The sequence below is a fragment of the Alligator mississippiensis genome, chromosome 2, assembly GCF_030867095.1.
Source record: "Alligator mississippiensis isolate rAllMis1 chromosome 2, rAllMis1, whole genome shotgun sequence".
Taxonomy (NCBI): Eukaryota; Metazoa; Chordata; order Crocodylia; family Alligatoridae; genus Alligator; species Alligator mississippiensis.
Window position 1 is genome coordinate 282,547,283 of NC_081825.1, and position 17,875 is coordinate 282,565,157.

Here is a 17,875-nt window from a genome sequence, read left to right on the forward strand (position 1 = left end):
AAGATGAATCTTGGGAGGGCAAGGATCTCTATTTTTTATAAGACACATTTTCCCTAGGCCTTTCCTATTTTAGATACAGTGTGCAGATGTTTACTGGAGAAGCAGCAGCAACAATTTGGCATTTGTATGATTCTGGCATATGTTGTGTCCTGGATAAAACATAAGGATAAAAAGATTTATTTGTTTATCTTGAAATCTGTGTAATCTTTGGACTGAGATTTGTTCTTTGTAAAACCTGTCTTTTTAAGAAGAGGCTTTTATCACAACAATGAAACTTTGTGTTTGCCTTGTCTTTGAAAAAATAACACAGACCACATATAGTCTATTTCTAAACTGTATAAATAGAACTGCTTGTGGTTTTAAAATGTAAATGTTCCCAGTTCTCCTCTCTTTTTCCCAATGATAGATTTAGTACAATGATTTTCACTTGCTTGTATTGCAGTTAGACCAGTGGTGTACTGCAGTGCTGTGTCACCAGTCTCCCACCACCAAATTTCCAGACCCATTGTGAGCTCTGCAGACTGGATGACATAGCTCTGCAGGTCAGATCACGCTGACCCAGGGTTGTGCCATGGCTGTATCCACTGTGCCAGGTTAAGCCAGTGTGCAGGATAACGCCATGACCAATTGTGGCATACAGGGTCAGGATAGCATGTCAAGTTGCACAGGTGTGCTGGATTGCATTGGTGGACAAATCTTTGGACAGTGCCCTACCATTCCAGGTACAAAGGTCATTTTTGAAGCATCAAAGTGCTATAGCTCTGGCATTAAGGGATGGGAATGAGCACTTAGCCCAGCAAACATTGAAATGGGCAAGTTGGAGGAGTGTACCTCCACCCACGCTTTGGAGTAGGATTGGAGAGGGTTTGGGATGGTATTAACGAGAGGAGCTCCAGGTAGCAGTTGTAAATGAGCATTCAGTAATCTTAAAGTTAAAAGGGAGAGGTGAGATGAGACAGTAGCTGGAGAAATGAGCTCCAGGATGGATTTTTAAAGGCAGAAAAGTCTAAGAGCTTGATTTATGATACACTGGTGTAAACAAGAAGTGGACACACAAGGAAAACCCCTACACTAGTGTAACCTACCTGAATCTAGTGCAATATTACCAAAGAAAAATCAGGGGTTAAACTATGCTAGTGTAAGTTAAACTGGAGGAAAGTGCCATGTGTCCCAAGCTGTTTTGGGGTGGACATTTTTGATAGGAAGAAAGGACCTCCTCTTCTGCCATCAAGAGATGAAGTGCTGTGACAGCACTCTGTTGTAAATTAACAACCTTGCTCATCTCTTCACTCCAGATCCCATTGTAATTCACACCAATCTACAAAACCAATGATAATTACACCTGAGCAAATCTATCATGCTCAGGACCCAAGGCATGTTGATATTGTGAGGGGAAAGACTCATAGAAAAGTGACAAGTTAAGAAAAAAGTTAAAGGAAGGTTAAAGGACTGGGCACAAGGGAAATTAGAATATATGATTGACCCCTGGGGTCATTGAAGGGTAGAGGAAGAAAGTAGAAGAGAAGGTTCTGCATCTATGAGAGGAGAAAGAGGGAGATAGGGCTGTACAAGGAAAAGGGGGAAGAGAAAATGAGCTAGAGCATATGGAAGGCCACCTTCTATTTTTCTAATTCCTTCTCAGAAGAAATTGGTAAGTTCCTCTTCAGAGAGTGAAGTAGAGGTTGGTGAATGATACTGAAGTCCTGGGATTCAAGTTGGAGAAGCAGATTGTTTAGCTAGGAAGATAAGGAAGAACTAACTGAAGAAGAAAACAAATTTGCAGGGGAGGAAGTCAGCCTGCCATTAGATTTCTGCCAGAGACACTCCACAGTGTCTGTCAGATACTCTGGCACAGGAATGGAGGAAATAGTTGCTGGAACTGAGCCAGGGCCAGAAGTTGGCTAGGCCTTGTGGTGGGGAGCAGGGGAGGCAAAAGAGTCAAGACGGAAGAAAGTATAACATCGAGAAAATCCACAAATGTATCAGTGGATAGGAGGAAAAGGTGGAGAAGATTGAGAGCAGATAAGAAGTATCGCCTGAAAGTCATGGTATGTTAGTGATGGTGAGGATAAGTGCATCTGTAAGAGATTCTGTGGTGGTCTGAGAGAAAGAACTTAACACAGAGAGATTCAAGAGAACAAGGAATGGTTGGTGATGGCCAGTTGAAGAGAAATGTCCCTTTTAGTGAGTGGGAGATTTGAAATGAGGGATATGGCTCAAACAAAAAGGAATTTTGGCTGGAGATCTAAAGGTTGGATTCTTGGATCCAAATTTTGGTGCCTAAATACAAATGGTTTAAGGTTGTTGGGTTGTTTTTTTTTTCAGAACTTCAGAGCAGCCATCAGTCCTGTTGAAGTCAAAGGTTGCTGTAGGTGCTCAGTTTCTTTTTGGTAACTGAGGAAACCTTTTACTTGGGTACCTGTCAGTGAGGTTACCCCTGTTTGAAAATGTTGGCCTTCCATTCTACGTCACGTCAATGCAAAGTTTAACAGCAGGGTCAAGCTTCCATTACCATAGTGAATAATGCATGCATGTCTTGTTAATGCTGTCAAACAGGATTTTTCAGTCTTTTTATATCACAGAACTTTTCTCTAGTAATCAACTGGGAATCCCTCCCCATACTGGAGGGGACCTTTCTGAGACATCGCTTCCATACTGGCAGTTGAGTGTGGTCGTAACTCCTAGTACAAACTAGCAACAAAATCTGGACTGTTGTGTTTTACATGCTGTACTAGTATAGTAGAATGTATGATGCAACCTTTTATAATTTGAGATCCAATCTGCTTGGTAATGACTAGTGTAATGGAATCAGTGATCCCAAACAAAGCATAATGCAATCAATCCTAATATGTAGTTGGATGTACTGAATGACCTACCAGAGTTCTCTTCCAACCCAACTATTATTCAATAGGAAGCACACTTGAAACAAAACCTGTATTGTTCTAGCCTGAAACTTGCAAAAATGTCAAGGGTTATCTAAGAAAGTATCTGTAAAACCCCGCAACAGTCTCTATTACAGTATGTTGCTTATATGCCTTGCTTGCACATTTTCAGGGACTTGCGAATTGTGGGGTATTTTAGCACTTTCACTGTATTTTCATGCTTCTATGATATTTTCTATGTTTCTCAGATTTTGAATTCCTAATAAACAGTGTTATTTCCATCTTAACAATTGTGCTAGCTACGGGTATAGGGGTCGGGACTGTCGCAATAACCTATACCTGCTTCCAACGGGTGAAACTGTATATTTCATTGCTTCAGTTGTTGTATTATATAATGTTGAAGAACAACTTCAGAGACATTATACTGGTCACAATGATGATGTGAAGTGGTAAGTGTGCACAACACTATTTTTCATAAGAATTTAATCTGAGAAGCTACTTAACCTAGTATGGTTTTCTCTTTTTTTTTTTTTTTTTTTAAGCTCTAATTCTAGTAAATTAACCATTAAGTCAGTGGTGGCCAACCTGTTTGGCAGGTGTGTCTAAAGTGAAGCCCTGTGCCATCACTGAGTGCCGCTTGGATGCCCCCCCACATCCTCCTCCTCACCTGATCAGCAAATTTACACACCCTGCAATCATCCCTTAATTTCGCTGCATAGAAAAACATTAAGGGTGTGTCCAGACGAGCATGCATGTGCCTCTTTCAGCATGTCAAAGCCCTTTGAGATGCTTCAAGAGGCACATGCGGGAACAAAGAAACATTCCCCATGCTACAGATTTGCAGTGTGGGGGCAAAACTAGACCCCTGGATATCCAATAAGGTAGCCAGCCAGAGCATCTCTATGATTGGCCCTTGCCCAGGTGCTGAAGGGAGCTGGATCTGGGTTCCATGCCGGTAACTAGCTTTGAGCATCAAGGACAATAAAAAGTTTTTTTTCAGATATGTGGGGAGCCGGAGGAAAAGCAGGGGCAACATTGGACCCCTGCTGAACCAGATGGGGCAACTGACAACTGACGCCCAGGAAAAAGCCAACCTATTAAATAGATACTTTGCATCGGTATTTCATCAGTCCCATGGGACACCCATGCCCGCTACAGGACAGGGAAGTCTGGGTGAGGGTGATCCCCTGCCCTCCATTAATGCTGACTTCGTGAAGGAACATCTTGAGAAGCCAGCTGGCCCTGACAATCTTCACCCCAGGGTACTCAAGGAGCTGGCGAGCATCATAGCCCAGCCTCCAGCACGGATCTTTGAAAACTCTTGGCGCTCTGGTGTAGTGCCCGAAGACTGGAAAAAGGCCAATGTGGTGCCTATCTTCAAGAAAGGGAGGAAAGTGGATCCGGCTAACTATAGGCCCATTAGCCTGACTTCTATCCCAGGGAAGATCTTAAAAAAGTTTATTAAAGAGGCCATCCTTAATGGACTAGCCAACGCCAACATCTTTAGGGATAGCCAGCACGGGTTTGTTGCGGGTAGGTCTTGCTTGACCAATCTCATTTCCTTCTACGACCAGGTGACCTATGACCTGGACAAGGGAGAAGAGATTGATGTCATATATCTTGACTTCAAAAAAGCCTTCGGTCTGGTTTCCCATGATCACCTCTTGTAGAAACTGGCCAATTGTCGCCTTGGGTCCTCCACGATCCACTGGCTGGAAAATTGGCTCTGTGGTCGGACCCAACGGGTAGTAATTGATAGAAGTCACTCATCATGGTGTCCTGTGACCAGTGGGGTCCCCCAAGGCTCTGTCCTTGAACCCATACTGTTCAACATCTTCATTAATGATGTGGACACTGGAGTCAGAAGTGGACTGGCCAAGTTCGCTGATGACACCAAACTTTGGGGCAAAGCATCCATACCAGAAGACAGGCGGATGATCCAGGCTGACCTGGACAGGCTCAGCAAGTGGGCGGACGAGAATCTGATGGTGATCAATGCCGATAAATGCAAGGTTCTCCATTTTGGGAAGAAAAACGCGCAGCATCCTTATAGGCTCGGCAGTGCTATGCTGGCTAGCACTATGGAAGAAAGAGACTTGGGGGTCATCATTGACCACAAGATGAACATGAGCCTGCAATGCAATGCTGCAGCTAGTAAAGTGATCAAAACGCTGGCTTGCATCCATAGATGCTTCTCAAGCAAATCCTGGGACGTCATTCTCCCCTTGTACTCGGCCTTGGTGAGGCCGCAGCTGGAGTACTGCGTCTAGTTTTGGGCTCCACAATTCAAAAAGGATGTGGAGAAGCTTGAGAGAGTCCAGAGAAGAGCCACGCGCATGATCAAAGGTCAGGGAAGCAGACCCTACGATGACAGGCTTAGAGCCCTGGGGCTCTTTAGCCTGGAAAAGCGCAGGCTCAGGGGTGATCTGATGGCCACCTACAAGTTTATCAGGGGTGACCACCAGTATCTGGGGGAACGTTTGTTCACCAGAGCGCCCCAAGGGATGACGACTAGGTTGAACGGTCATAAACTACTACAAGGCCGTTTCAGGCTGGACATAAGGAAGAATTTCTTTACTGTCCGAACCCCCAAGGTCTGGAACAGCCTGCCACCGGAGGTGGTTCATGCGCCTACATTGAACACCTTCAAGAGCAAACTGGATGCTTATCTTGCTGGGATCCTATGACCCCAGCTGACTTCCTGCCCTTTGGGCAGGGGGCTGGACTCGATGATCTTCCGAGGTCCCTTCCAGCCCTAATGTCTATGAAATCTATGAAACTAGGGGGTGGGGAGGGCTAGTGGAGGGAGGAGGGGATCATGGCGGGCAGGGGGTAGGGGACCCACCCCTTCTGAGCAGCCCTCTCCATAGTCCCCCCCACACCTATCCACACACCCCACAGCCCCCTGCATCCCTCCACAGCCACTTGTCCCCCACCCCTCTTCCCATCCCCCTTCTGCAAACCCCATATCCCCCCAGCACACACCCTACATATCCACCTGCCAGACAGAATGAGACCTGCTGGCAGGAGCTGTGCCTGCAGGGGCAGCTGTCCCCACATTCTGGTTAGTGAAGGGGTCAGGGGGAGCTCTAATTGGTCTATAGTAAGAGAACCAAAGGCAAACAGGCAAAAACGTATAGGTATTTAGAATTCATTTTATTATGATGATAGAGACACAGGTTGGCTTCCAAATTGCTTTAACACTGCAGATATATCAATAAAACATTGCCCAACTGATTACTGTCTCTCTGACTGTATATATAGTAGTCTTCCATTTTAATTGTAGAGGAACATGGATTTCGGGGTATTTTACAGAGTGACTTTTGGGATATTTTTTTTTATCAGGGATTTTTCAGTTTTCAAATAGGGAACACCAGAATTCCTGTTACGGAGGCAAGTAGCAGGACCCAGGCAGAGAAGCCTGTTCAGAGCTGGCACCTTGGGCTTAGCTAGAGGTGGCTTACCAGTTAGGGTCAGGAGAAAATGCTTTAACAGTTCAAAGCAGGCCACCACGCTGAGAACATCTTCCGGGCAATAGCTGCTCAGATGGTCAGGAAGGGGCACACATGGCAGTAGTGCCTCACAAAGGCCAACTCTGCAGCCACGGCCCACTGGCAGCTGGCCCAGAGCGGCAGATACCTCTGCTGGCTTGGCTGTGCAGTCCTCATCCCGGTCTGGCAGGTGCGCAGCAGGTCACAGCCAGGCAGCAGCCCCTGCTACCAAAGTGCTGCAGTGGGTAGAGGGTGCAGGGAACTCTCAGAGCTGCTTCAGCAATCCAGCTGGCACAAGGGGTAGTGTCCCCAGGTACCAGTTGGCCAGGCCCCAGAAGCTCCTGAGAGTGAGTAGCCCTGAGCTACTTGCCAGGGAAGCTTTTTGTACTGATGGGGCTAGGACAGGGCAGCTTTTTACACTGCTGGGGCCAGCACAGGTGCTGACCCCAGACTTCAGCTCTCCCTGCCTGCAGATCTGGGAGGAGCCGGACAGAGTTATTTTGCCCCAAGTAGCACAACTTGCACCACACCAAAGTGTGTGTCGGGGCACACACACTGAGGCAAAAAGCCCTGGCTCAGATTTGCACCGCTTCTATTTGAGCTGCTGCAAGCGCACGTGCTTGCATGTGTGGACGTGCCCTAAGAGGCTTATTTGCTAACATTTTTAATTTTCCTCTAAAGATCGTTTTCTAATCCATATACAACCATTACTTGGTTTGGAACAAAAGGTTCATGAATACAGACAGCATTCTGGTTTTCTTTGTTTTGTTCCTGTTTGGGTTTTTTGGGGGTTTTTTTTGCATATGTAGAAAAGATGGAAAACCTAGAAGTTTGAGTTTGTTCTTAAATGCCTGCTTAACTTAATTGTAGGGGTGTAGGTTCATTTGAGGTTTTATGGTCTCTCTTGCCATATTAACCCCAAATCTTAAAGATATATTTTTAAGATAATTGGCTACATCATTTGTTTGTTCTTAAGCTTTCTGTTACCATTCATAGTCACGCTCAAATTTACTTCTGTCCTTCCTTCGGAAGTAGGCTTCAGTGTTACATTGTGAACTAGGTTAAGCATGATGAAACCCATTTGTCATTATGCAAAGATATAAGTGGACTAATAATCAAATCTAGGTACAACTTAACTATTCAGCACCATCATAATGTTACATAAAACTAAGCTCTTTACATAACCTAGTTGTTTTACAATGAGACTAGCATTTTGGTTCCTTCACATTTTCTCTCTCTAAACTCTCCACTCCTCAAATATTTCAAAGCATTCAGGTATATTAGAAAGTAGATGATGTTCTTTAATATAAAGCCAACTAAATTCCTTATGCCAAAATTAATTTTGCCTTATGTTCTGCTACTAAGTGGGCAGCAGCTAATGCGAAAGAAGAATTAACTTGATACTAGAAGCATGGTTTGCTTTCTTCTATACATTACATTAAAACAAACTTTTCAGTTTATTTTTTGCTACCCTAATGATTATTGATTACATTTTGATTCTCTGGGTTGCTGATTCTAGGCATGAAAAGATGCACTTTAGTTCTGGATCATTATTTTCTGACTGACCTAATTTTTACCTTTTTAGGATTTTGAAGAGGCTAACAATAGTTCTTTTTTATTACATTTAGGATTGGTATCCAATCTCTTGCTCTGGAAAAGTTCTAAGTAAAACTGGACTGCTATCCTGTATGTTATTAGATGGGCATAAAAATCACTAACTGGCACTATCTAGCTGAGTTGTTGAGGAGAAAATAAGGGGAAAAATAGACTAAAGTAATAATGCTAACACATCTGAATATTTTTAGCTTGCATAGAATATTCCATCAATGCTTTAAATGTGAGGTATGACAATACTTTTTATTTCTAGCCTAGCTGTCCATCCTGATAGGATCACCATAGCAACAGGTCAGGTTGCAGGAACATCTAAGGATGGAAAAGTGAGTAAACTGTTTTTTTTAATAATATTTCATAAGAGTATGTCTTTGTTCTAGCCCTGGTTGCACTTTTGTAGTTAAAGAGATAAGCTTCTTTTGTGCTGCAATTAAGCCTCTCTTGAATTTTAAAGAAATAAAAATGCAAGATCTGTGTTCTTCCTTATTGTACTGTGCCAAGGTTAGCTAGTAGTAATATCAAGTTCAATCTGTGGCTTTTCATCCTGCCTGACTCTAGCTCTGTTCCATACAGCAGAGGCATAACAAGGGAAGTTTTGTGCCTTGGGTGGGCATAGGTGCATGGGGATGTTGTGGTGATGGCAGTGGCCAGGACTGCAGTGCAGTGGCTGCTGTGTTTGCACCCAGAGGCATAACAAGGGAGTCAGGTGCCCAGGGCAGCTGTGACAGATGGGGGCAGTCGCAACTTCCAGCTGCCACCTTGCTGCCAAAACAATTGTGTGACTGTAGTGGCCCGAGTCAGTGTCTGGGGCAGCTGCTCCAGTCACTCTGCTACCGTGTGCACCCCCTGACCACCACCTAAGTTGGTGCCCAGGGCTGGTGCCTCAGTTTCTCCCCTTTAATTACACCAGTGCTATATAAGTTCTACAAAGTTTGAGAGAGAGGCTCCAGAGGAGAAATGGGAGCATGCTATGATCAACAGGACTCTGTAAAAGGATAAGAATGGGAGGATCATGGAGGACAGTGACAGAGGAGAGTGGTGATTTCTGTTTGGATGAGTTGCACAGTACATGCAACTTTACCTTTGACCATTGTGACCAGCTGTTGAACAGAAAACACAGCACCATACTACTTAGCAGCATCTAAACCATACTATTATTGTTGTTCAGATTATATCCATTTTGATATGTGTTGTACAAACACAGAACAATAGATAGTCCATGCTCCAAGGAGCTTTCAATGCAAGTATAAAAGAAGAGATAACAGGTGGATATAGGCAGATGCAGGAGTACAAGGAGCCATTGAGACCATATTGGTCAGCATGATGTTTGGTGGTCTCAGCACACCAGCAGCTTCAGTGCTGCCAAGTTTTTGGTAGGCATCATGGCAAAATAGTTTTTTGAAATGTGAAGGAATTATCAATGCATGTGGAGGATGTGGTAATCTGAGGAAAGCAGTCTCTTTGTTGCACTTTTTAAGGATTGAGTAAGGACTAACCACATGAATAACTTTAGCTGGATTTTAATAGGATTTTATGTTCTTTGGTAATATTATCCAAGCCTCTGGGGATTAGGGTGGTGTGGGTGCTAAGGTGCACAGTTGACAGCCCAGAGGTCACCAGTTTGAGGCCATAGCAGAACTGTTCACAGTGCGGCTTGTCACATTTCAACAAATCTGTGAATTCTGTTAAGTACCTTGTCACAAGGACACAAGAAAGGAAAGGAAAGAAACCCAAGGGTGCCTATACATGAGCCGGGGGGCTGCTCCAACACACTGTAATTACAGTGTGTTGGAGCAGACTCGATTAATTGAGTCTGCTGGAACATGGTAATTACCATGCTCCAGCCAGCCTCTGCATCTTGTGTATCAGCGTCCCCACGCTTTAAAATGGTGGGGTGCTTTAACTAAAGCTCATTCAACAAGCTTTAGATAACGTGCCCCCCTTATCCCTACCATTTTGAAGTGTGGGGATGCTGATGCATGAGGACTAGGGAAAGAAGGTACACATAAACTGGTTTAAGTGATCAGAAACTGGTTTAAACCTGTAACAAAACATAAGTTCAGTGCACATAAATCAGTTTCAAAATAGGTGAAACTGGTTTAAGATGTGTCACAACCCAAGGGTGTGATTTTGTTTGTGTGTGCTTCGGCACTGCTAAATTATTTCCCGCCACTCGGAGCTTTCTTTGCAGGGTGCATTTCTCAGTTGCAAAGAGAAATGCACGGTGCAAAGGAGTTCCCGCCACCCGCATGCAAATTTGTGTCCCACTATTGGCCAGTTCTAAATTATTCCCACGTGGCGGCTAGCGATTGGCTTGCTAGCCGTATAAGAGGCTTGAGCGGTTTCCGCCCAAGTTGGAGAACTCCGAGGAGAACCCTGCAAGGGAGGACTCCACAACCATCTGGAGGAGGAGGGCTTCACATCTTGTGAAGAACTCTAAGCGCTGCAGAGCCTATCGAACCCAGCGCGTACATTAAGAAGGCTATAGGGGTCTGATCAACCTCTGGCCTCTCCCCGTCGCCGAACGATCCCTCGACGAACCCCTTCCCTGCGCGCAAGTTCCACGGAGCCTAGCAAACTTCATGTGAGTGTATCCAGAGCTCTTCTCCAAGTTGTTTTCTTTGGTTGACACGACGGGCTCGCATTTTTAGAGCCTTCAACCGGATTGGGCTAGAGTTCGCGTGGAAGGAACTGTTGTCCGCTTTTCTTCTTTTCTGTCTGTAACTGCAACTCAAGCAAGTTTTCCTGCCTGCACCGCGACCATCTACGGTGTAAGTAAAATAATCTTTAATCAATCGCTAAGCGTCTGTGCCTAATTCTAGTCCGCCAGCCTGCATTCCCCAACCCGCGTGCCAGGGTTGCTGGCCACAGCCTGCCGCGCGCCCCCGAGGGCCTGGGACTGCTCCCGGCCCGCACAAGATGAGCCTGGTTGAATGTAGTATCAGACTTAACTGATTTGGGTCAAACCAGTTTATGCAACTTCTGTCCCAAGCCCCTTCCTGATTTTAAGTTAAACCAGAGTCCTCCAGCATCCCAGATGCTTTGCAGCTCTGGGCGAAGCTGTGCTCTGTTCCAGAGAGCAGGGCTGGCCCCTCCCCTCTGCTCTCTAGCCTGAGCAGGGGCGGGATCATGGCCAGATGCATGGCCCCCTGAGGCAAAGGGAGCAGGGAGGGGGTTTATTCCCCCACCCTTCTACTGGGGGGACTGCAGCCCCAGTCAGCCATTCTCCCTCTCCACACTCCAGTGGCAGGGGAGGCTGAGCTGGCCTGAGAGTGCTGCTGAGGGTGGAAGCAGAGGGGCCAGTCCAGGCTGGGCCACTGGGGCTGGGCCCTTCTCAGCGGGCTGCAGCCCAGGCTGGAGCTGTGGGGGCTGCATGGCTCCCTGTACCCAAGCCGGGTGCCTGTCGTGGAGACCCAGCCAGCTGTGAAGGGCGCCGCAGCGCTGGTCCATGGGGGCAGGCCCCTTCCCAGCCTGCTGCGGCTGTGCGACTGCCTGGTCTGGCAACATGGGTGGGGACTGGCTGGGGAGCTTCCTTGGCCAGCTTAGAGGCACCGCCGGACCTCAAGCCCGGCAGCTACCCCTGCGCCCCTGTCTCATGCAGCACTCTGGGCTGCAGGCGCACAACCAGCTTCAGGCTGATGAGAACCACGGGAGCTGTTCTGCTCTCCTTGCCTCCAGCTGTTGCTGCTGCAGCTGCACCACGCTGCTTTGGATGTGGGGAGCAGGAAGCTTCAGCCCCCTGGCTTCTTCCCAGTGCATGGAGCTCGTGCTCCTGTTCCCAGATGCCTTGGAAGGTGGAGGGTGTCCGGGGCTGCTGCCAAAGCTCCACACGCAGGGCAGAAACTGCCAGGCCGAGCAGGGCTGTTTTTCTCCATTCACCTCCAGCTGTGGCTCCTATTCCTGCCTCATGCTGCAGCCCTGCTTAGGACTGTGGGAGTTTCCTTCAGCTTGGTGGCTTCAACCTGAGCTGGGCTGAAGCAGCCAGGCTGAAGGAAGCTCCCCTTGCCCCAAGCAGCACTGTGTGGTGCAGCAGGAGCCATAGTTTATTCGCTAGCCTTTATTCCCTCCAGCCTCGTGGCTGTTGCCGAAGGAAAGGGAGGGCTGCTCTAGCGCCCTGCCCCTGGCATCGAAGCCTGAGCCACTGCAGGCATGTGTCTGCATTTCCAGAATTAAACGTGAATGTCTGTGCACTTGCAAATCAGTACAATTTTTGCAGGTTAGACTAACCTGCAAAGATTGAATCAATTCAGGCTCCAGTTTTTGAATGTCTGTTTCTAGCGCAGGTTTACTGGGTGCTGTAATTAGAGCGGCTCTGAGAGCTGCTCTAATTATAGACCCCTCCACAGGCTACTGGTAGAGGGGACATGGGAGGGGCATGTGCCCCCCCCCCAAAAAAATTGGCCCCCAAAAGTGCTGGGGGGGCCCTTTGATGCACCCCAACTTGGCACCGCTCTGGACGGGGCAAAGTGTGGAGTGGATCCCTGCCAGCCCAATTGTACGGCCAGGGACATTTTTTAAATGCTCTGGTTCTATACCCAGCCCCACCCTCCCTGACAGCACTCGGGAGCCCGGACCATCAGAGAGCGCTCCAACCAACCAGAGTGCTGCCCTGCCTCCCTCCCCTGCACGGCCCGTCCCCCCACCACCTGTAAAGAGCGTGTTCTGATCCCCCAGCAGAGGTGCTGTTCCTGCTGCTGGGAGAAAGGTAAGCCTGGAGCTCTTGCGGGGGAGAGGGGAGCGGTCCAGGGAGGTAGTGGTGTGCTGTGCCCCCCCAGACATAGGAGGCACCAGTCACCCATGCCCCCCCAGCATGTGTAAACACACCCCAAGATTCTGTCCCTTGAACTTTGTTTCTGTGACTGTGTGACTTTGTGACCTGAGGAAGGGCATATTTTATACCCAGAAAGGTGGTTTGTCCCAAATACATAGTTGATTCCAATGCCATTACCAAACAGACCTGCTTCTTTTGTAAGATTTTTTTAAAAATATTTATTTATGGATTATGATCGATAAGAGACCAAGGATAATGGTTGCTAATCTTTCTCAGGCACTGGAACTTTCGTCTTCCTCTCCCTCTCTATCTTGCACACACACATGTGTACATGCACTGCAGAGTTTGGTTTTTATTGCATAGATTAAACAAATTTTGTGCTACTGTTCCCATTTGCCTTCACATGATACTTTAAATCACCATACATTTACAAGGACTGCCCTCTAGTGGATTTAAGAAGCATTTCTGTCTTCATGATATTTGTATTGCCACAGATGGTGGTTAGAAGACCATTTAAAAAATGTAAATTTGATTTGAAAATAATTCTGTTTTGGTGGTTTCCATATACCAGATTGATTATGGATGAAAAAAATTGGTTATGATCACTGTTGTAAGAAGGAAGACTGATGATAAGATCCTTATCAATAAGCAATTTTAGGCTGTTGAACTGAAATGGGTTGTCAGGTTTTTTCCAGTTTTAAAAATGAAGATGATCTTTACATTTTTTTAAATGAAGATGATCTTTACAGAGATGGTCTCAGCTGTTGTTTCAATTTGTTTTACAGCAATTACCACCCCACGTACGTGTTTGGGATTCTGTTACTTTGAATACTCTCCATGTCATCGGAATGGGTTTTTTTGACCGTGCTGTCACCTGTATCGCTTTTTCTAAATCTGTAAGTAAATGCATGGTTTCATCAAATTTGTGTGCCAAACATAATTAAGCTATTTTAAGTGAAACTTTTCCTGATGGTTTTGATGGCCAATCAGGCAGATGGAGCCCATATGTTACCTAGGTTCCTATGCTAGTCTCATCACAGAACTCTTACGTACCTTTAAGCTTCCCCTGGTCTCATTATTTTCTCTCCTTCGCATATTTTTCTGGGCATAGATTCCCTGTCTTCTGCCTTTTCACAGGGATGAGATCTTGTAGCCTAACTTCCCCAAGCCAATTGCGACAGTTCTGACCTTCCCACAGCTTACAAATATCCCAGACTTCCACAAGGTGGATACCCTGGTATTCAGTTTACCTCTTCATAAAGAAAGCAAACAAACACACTAGCTTTCCAAGTGGTCAGAAGACTTATTTACTCTTTACCTAGCAAAATAAATCTACAGATCTAAATAAATAACACATACCTTTGTGCAGTCCCCAGTCTGTGGTACTTTATTACTCTTGCATATTCTTTGGGTTTAGTTTAAGGATAGTGAGTCCAGGTTCCTCCTTTTTCTCTTGCCTGTCCTGTACAAGTTTTGCCTTTCAGAATAAGGAGTTGCTTCTTTCAACAAATTTTGTTCTATACTTTTTTTCTAAAAAGGTGAGAGGTTTTTTTTATAAACGCCAGTTCTCTTTATTATATGGTACTAAATTTGACTGATTGGCAGTCAGATTTGTCTGCCTTTGCTTAGTTGACTTCTAAACTTAGAACTCAGACTAGAAAAACTAGTTTGCCTTGGACAATAGCTAGCTCTTATTCCAAGGAATGTGAATAGAGAATCATCGAGGATTAACAGTCCTCTTCTATAGGAGTACACCAATTAAAGATGTTTTGGGCTGATACCAATGGCCGATTATTGAACAGTCACTTTGGTTGATACCGATCCGATTGCCAATATGCAGCCTGGCAGGTTGGAGAGCAGCGTCCAGCTGGGGGGTGTGTGTGTGTGTGTGTGTGTGTGTGTGTGTGTGTGTGTGGGGACATGGGCATGCGGGGGGAGCAGATTGAGACCCCCATGGTGAGGGAAGGTGTGGGGCTGGGGCAGGGGCAGGCGCTGCCCAGCTGGGGTGGGGCAGGGCAGGGCAGGGCAGGGCACAGGATTGTGCTGGTGGCTTAAGCAGGGCGCATGAGGGATGTGTGGCTCCCGCCACTTCACTCACCCCAGGGGAGGCATGGGGGACATGTGTTCCCTGGATCTGTGTGGGCAAGGGTGGGCTGCCACTGCACGCTTATGGGGTGTGCTGGGCTCTTTCAGCAGCTGTGCTCGGGTGGGTCTGGCAGCAGTGGTGCTGGGAAGGGAGGTTACAGGGTGGGCTAGAGCCACCACTACAGCCCCCCCGTAGTCTCCTTCCCAGTGCTGCTGCCGCCCACCCCATCCTGCCTGGCCCCGCCTGATCACAGCTGCCAGGAAGAGCCTGACACAGCCCCTAAGCATGAGAATGCAGCAGTAACCTGCCCTCACCTTGCACACAGATCTGGGGGGCATATGCCCCCCATGCCACCCCCAGGGTGCACGCAGTGGTGGGAGCCACTCAGCCCCCCGCATGAGCTGCTCACGGCTCTGTCCCACACGTCCCTTGTCACGGCTGGGCAGCGCCTGCCCCTGCCTCAGCGCCACTCCTTCCCTCACTGTGGGGGCCTCAATCGCACCCCCCCATGCCCCTTCCTTCTCCCGCACAGACTTACCAGCTGGATGCTGCTCTCCGTGCTACTGGGCTGCAGCTGCATGCATACACATGGCATTTATTGGTGACATTATCAGCCACATCAGCCAAAAAAAAAGCCTATTGCCAATAACGTCAATTTTCCTTTTATCGGTGCCAATACGATATGGACTGATTGTACCGGTGCACCTCTACTCTCCTGTTAATTTTGTGTCACCATCCTTTCAGATTTTAGTCCCTCACACAGATAAACAAAAGTGACAAAAGTCAACCAAGATCCACATTCAAAATTGGTGGATTTAGGTCCCTGTTCAGAGTCCTCAGTATCAAATGGAATTCTTCAGCAGTGCACAGACCAATTCCCCCAATCATCATACAGCATTCTTGAAACTTTGAGGGATAAATCTTGTGCTAGCCAGGCAAAGCACCATGATTTACTTCAGTTAGGTCTATGGGGGACCTATTCATGAGCCACAAGGATGCTCTGACACACTGTAATTACAGCAGAGCAAACTCATTTAATAGAGTCTTCCAGAGCATGGTAATTACCGTGTTCCAGCAGCCTCCAGCATCTCATGTATCAGTATCCCTGCACTTAAAAAGTAGCAGTGGGGACTTTTATTCGAAGCTTGTTCGACGAGCTTTAGATAAATCTCCTCCACTGCCATTTTTAAGCACAGGCACACTGATACATGAGACGCTTCGGGCACTTTAATTAGAGCGGCTCTCAGGGCCACTCGAATTAAAGCGCCACCCCTTCCCCCCGTGTGTGTAAATAAATACCCTAAGATTTTTAACTAAGGACTTTAACTGGAAGTTAAGTACTGTACAAGTTAATTAGGCAGGACAGTTTAATTACTTTTATAGGTGTATCTAGGCAGTCTTAAGTTGTTTTTTTTTTTTAATATTTTTTTTTCTTTTAGAATGGAGGAAGCACGCTTTGTTCAGTGGATGACTCAAATGACCACGTGCTTTCTGTATGGGACTGGCAGAAGGAAGAAAAACTGGCAGATGTTAAGGTGTTGCAATAAGATATTTTGTGTACTACTAGTTGCTTATATGTAGATCTGAATTTCTTGTCATATTTCTTTTTATACTTTTAACGTTCTGTGCCTTTTAATTCTCAGTAGTGGTTTCAGATTTATAAAAGGCAAAGAATAGAAAACATGCCTGATTTAAATATTTCTTCTTTCTTTTGAAAGTAGTCCAATATCCTTTTCCTTTTTTTGCTGTCAGTCTTGTTAGAGTTCACTAGGAAATTTTAAAAAGCAACTCTAGGGATTTATAAGAGCACATGCAGAAAAGAAATGCCGTAAGCCAGAGGTGCCCAAGCTATGGCCCTCAGAGCTCCCTATGGGTCTGGAAATTTGGCAGTATGGCAAGCAGTGGCAGCATTAATTGTCATTCTGGGAGTGGCATTATTGGCTCTGGGAGTTGCAACAGTTAACACTACCACCACCTGACCTACTACCAAATTTATAGACCTATGGGGAGCCCCACAGGCTGGATCCAGAGTGTGGAGCCATATCACCTGGCTTGTAGGACTGCTTACGGGACTGGAAATTTAGTAGTGGGAGACATGGCAGCTACCACGGCTCTAGGAACCACAGCAATTAATGCTGCTACTGCCAGCGTCCAGCCCATTGGGCCAGATGGCATTTCCACACTGGCCCATGAACCAGGCCTGTGCCGCTCATCTGACTTGTGGTGCCAAATGAACTGGGTACCACTGCTATAAGCTAATGGTAACTTTTACATACAGCCTTGTCTTGACAACATTCCATAGTTTTAAAGGGAGTATGTTAACTTTTGATCCTGATTTCAAACTTTGTAAGCCTCATCTAAACTTCAAGATTTTCCATTCAAGGGACTTGTTATTTCATAGTCTCTCTTCAGTTAAAGCGAGGGGAAAAAAGTAGTAGGGAATTTCTCTACTACATACTATAACATGATTTGATTAACAAGAAAACACTTTCAAATGAATCATATTGTATATTAGTTTTTGATACATTGTTTCTCTCTTTCTTTCCAAGTGCTCTAATGAGGCTGTATTTGCTGCAGATTTTCATCCTACAGACACAAATATAATTGTTACTTGTGGAAAATCACACCTTTACTTTTGGACATTAGAAGGGAATGCCCTTATTAAAAAGCAAGGATTATTTGAGGTAAAACAACATATGTTCTTAACTTTCTGCTTACAGTATGCTATATCTACAGTAGTCTAGCTAAATTAAGGTTTAAATGAATCAAAATACCATTAGCCTGACGAAGGGTTTTTGAACCCAAAAGCTTGCTTAATAATAATTTTCCAACTATTTGGATTGGTCTAATAAAAGATATCAGATTCACCCAAGGAACCTTGTCTGCCTATGTCCTTAGACCAACACGGCTACAACCTACACGCCTCAAAACACCATGGTATTTACACTTTCCATTTTATCATACTTTATTCTTTATTTTGTATAGCATTTGTATAGCATGATGAAGCTATCCTGGGTGATGTTTCAAATGTAGT

At 45.9% G+C, this 17,875-nt stretch overlaps 1 protein-coding gene across 5 annotated transcripts in view; it reads left to right on the plus strand.

The window, feature by feature from the left end:
- Positions 1-17,875, plus strand: part of EML1 (EMAP like 1) — a 207,099-nt gene that overhangs the window by 152,648 nt on the left and 36,576 nt on the right. For all 5 annotated transcript variants that reach the window (XM_019481598.2, XM_019481597.2, XM_014596494.3 and 2 more), the window contains 5 exons: positions 3,182-3,331; positions 8,241-8,310; positions 13,541-13,651; positions 16,281-16,376; positions 17,391-17,525. In XM_019481598.2, the coding sequence (XP_019337143.1) occupies positions 3,182-3,331; positions 8,241-8,310; positions 13,541-13,651; positions 16,281-16,376; positions 17,391-17,525 (562 nt within the window). The remainder of the gene's footprint in view (positions 1-3,181; positions 3,332-8,240; positions 8,311-13,540; positions 13,652-16,280; positions 16,377-17,390; positions 17,526-17,875) is intronic.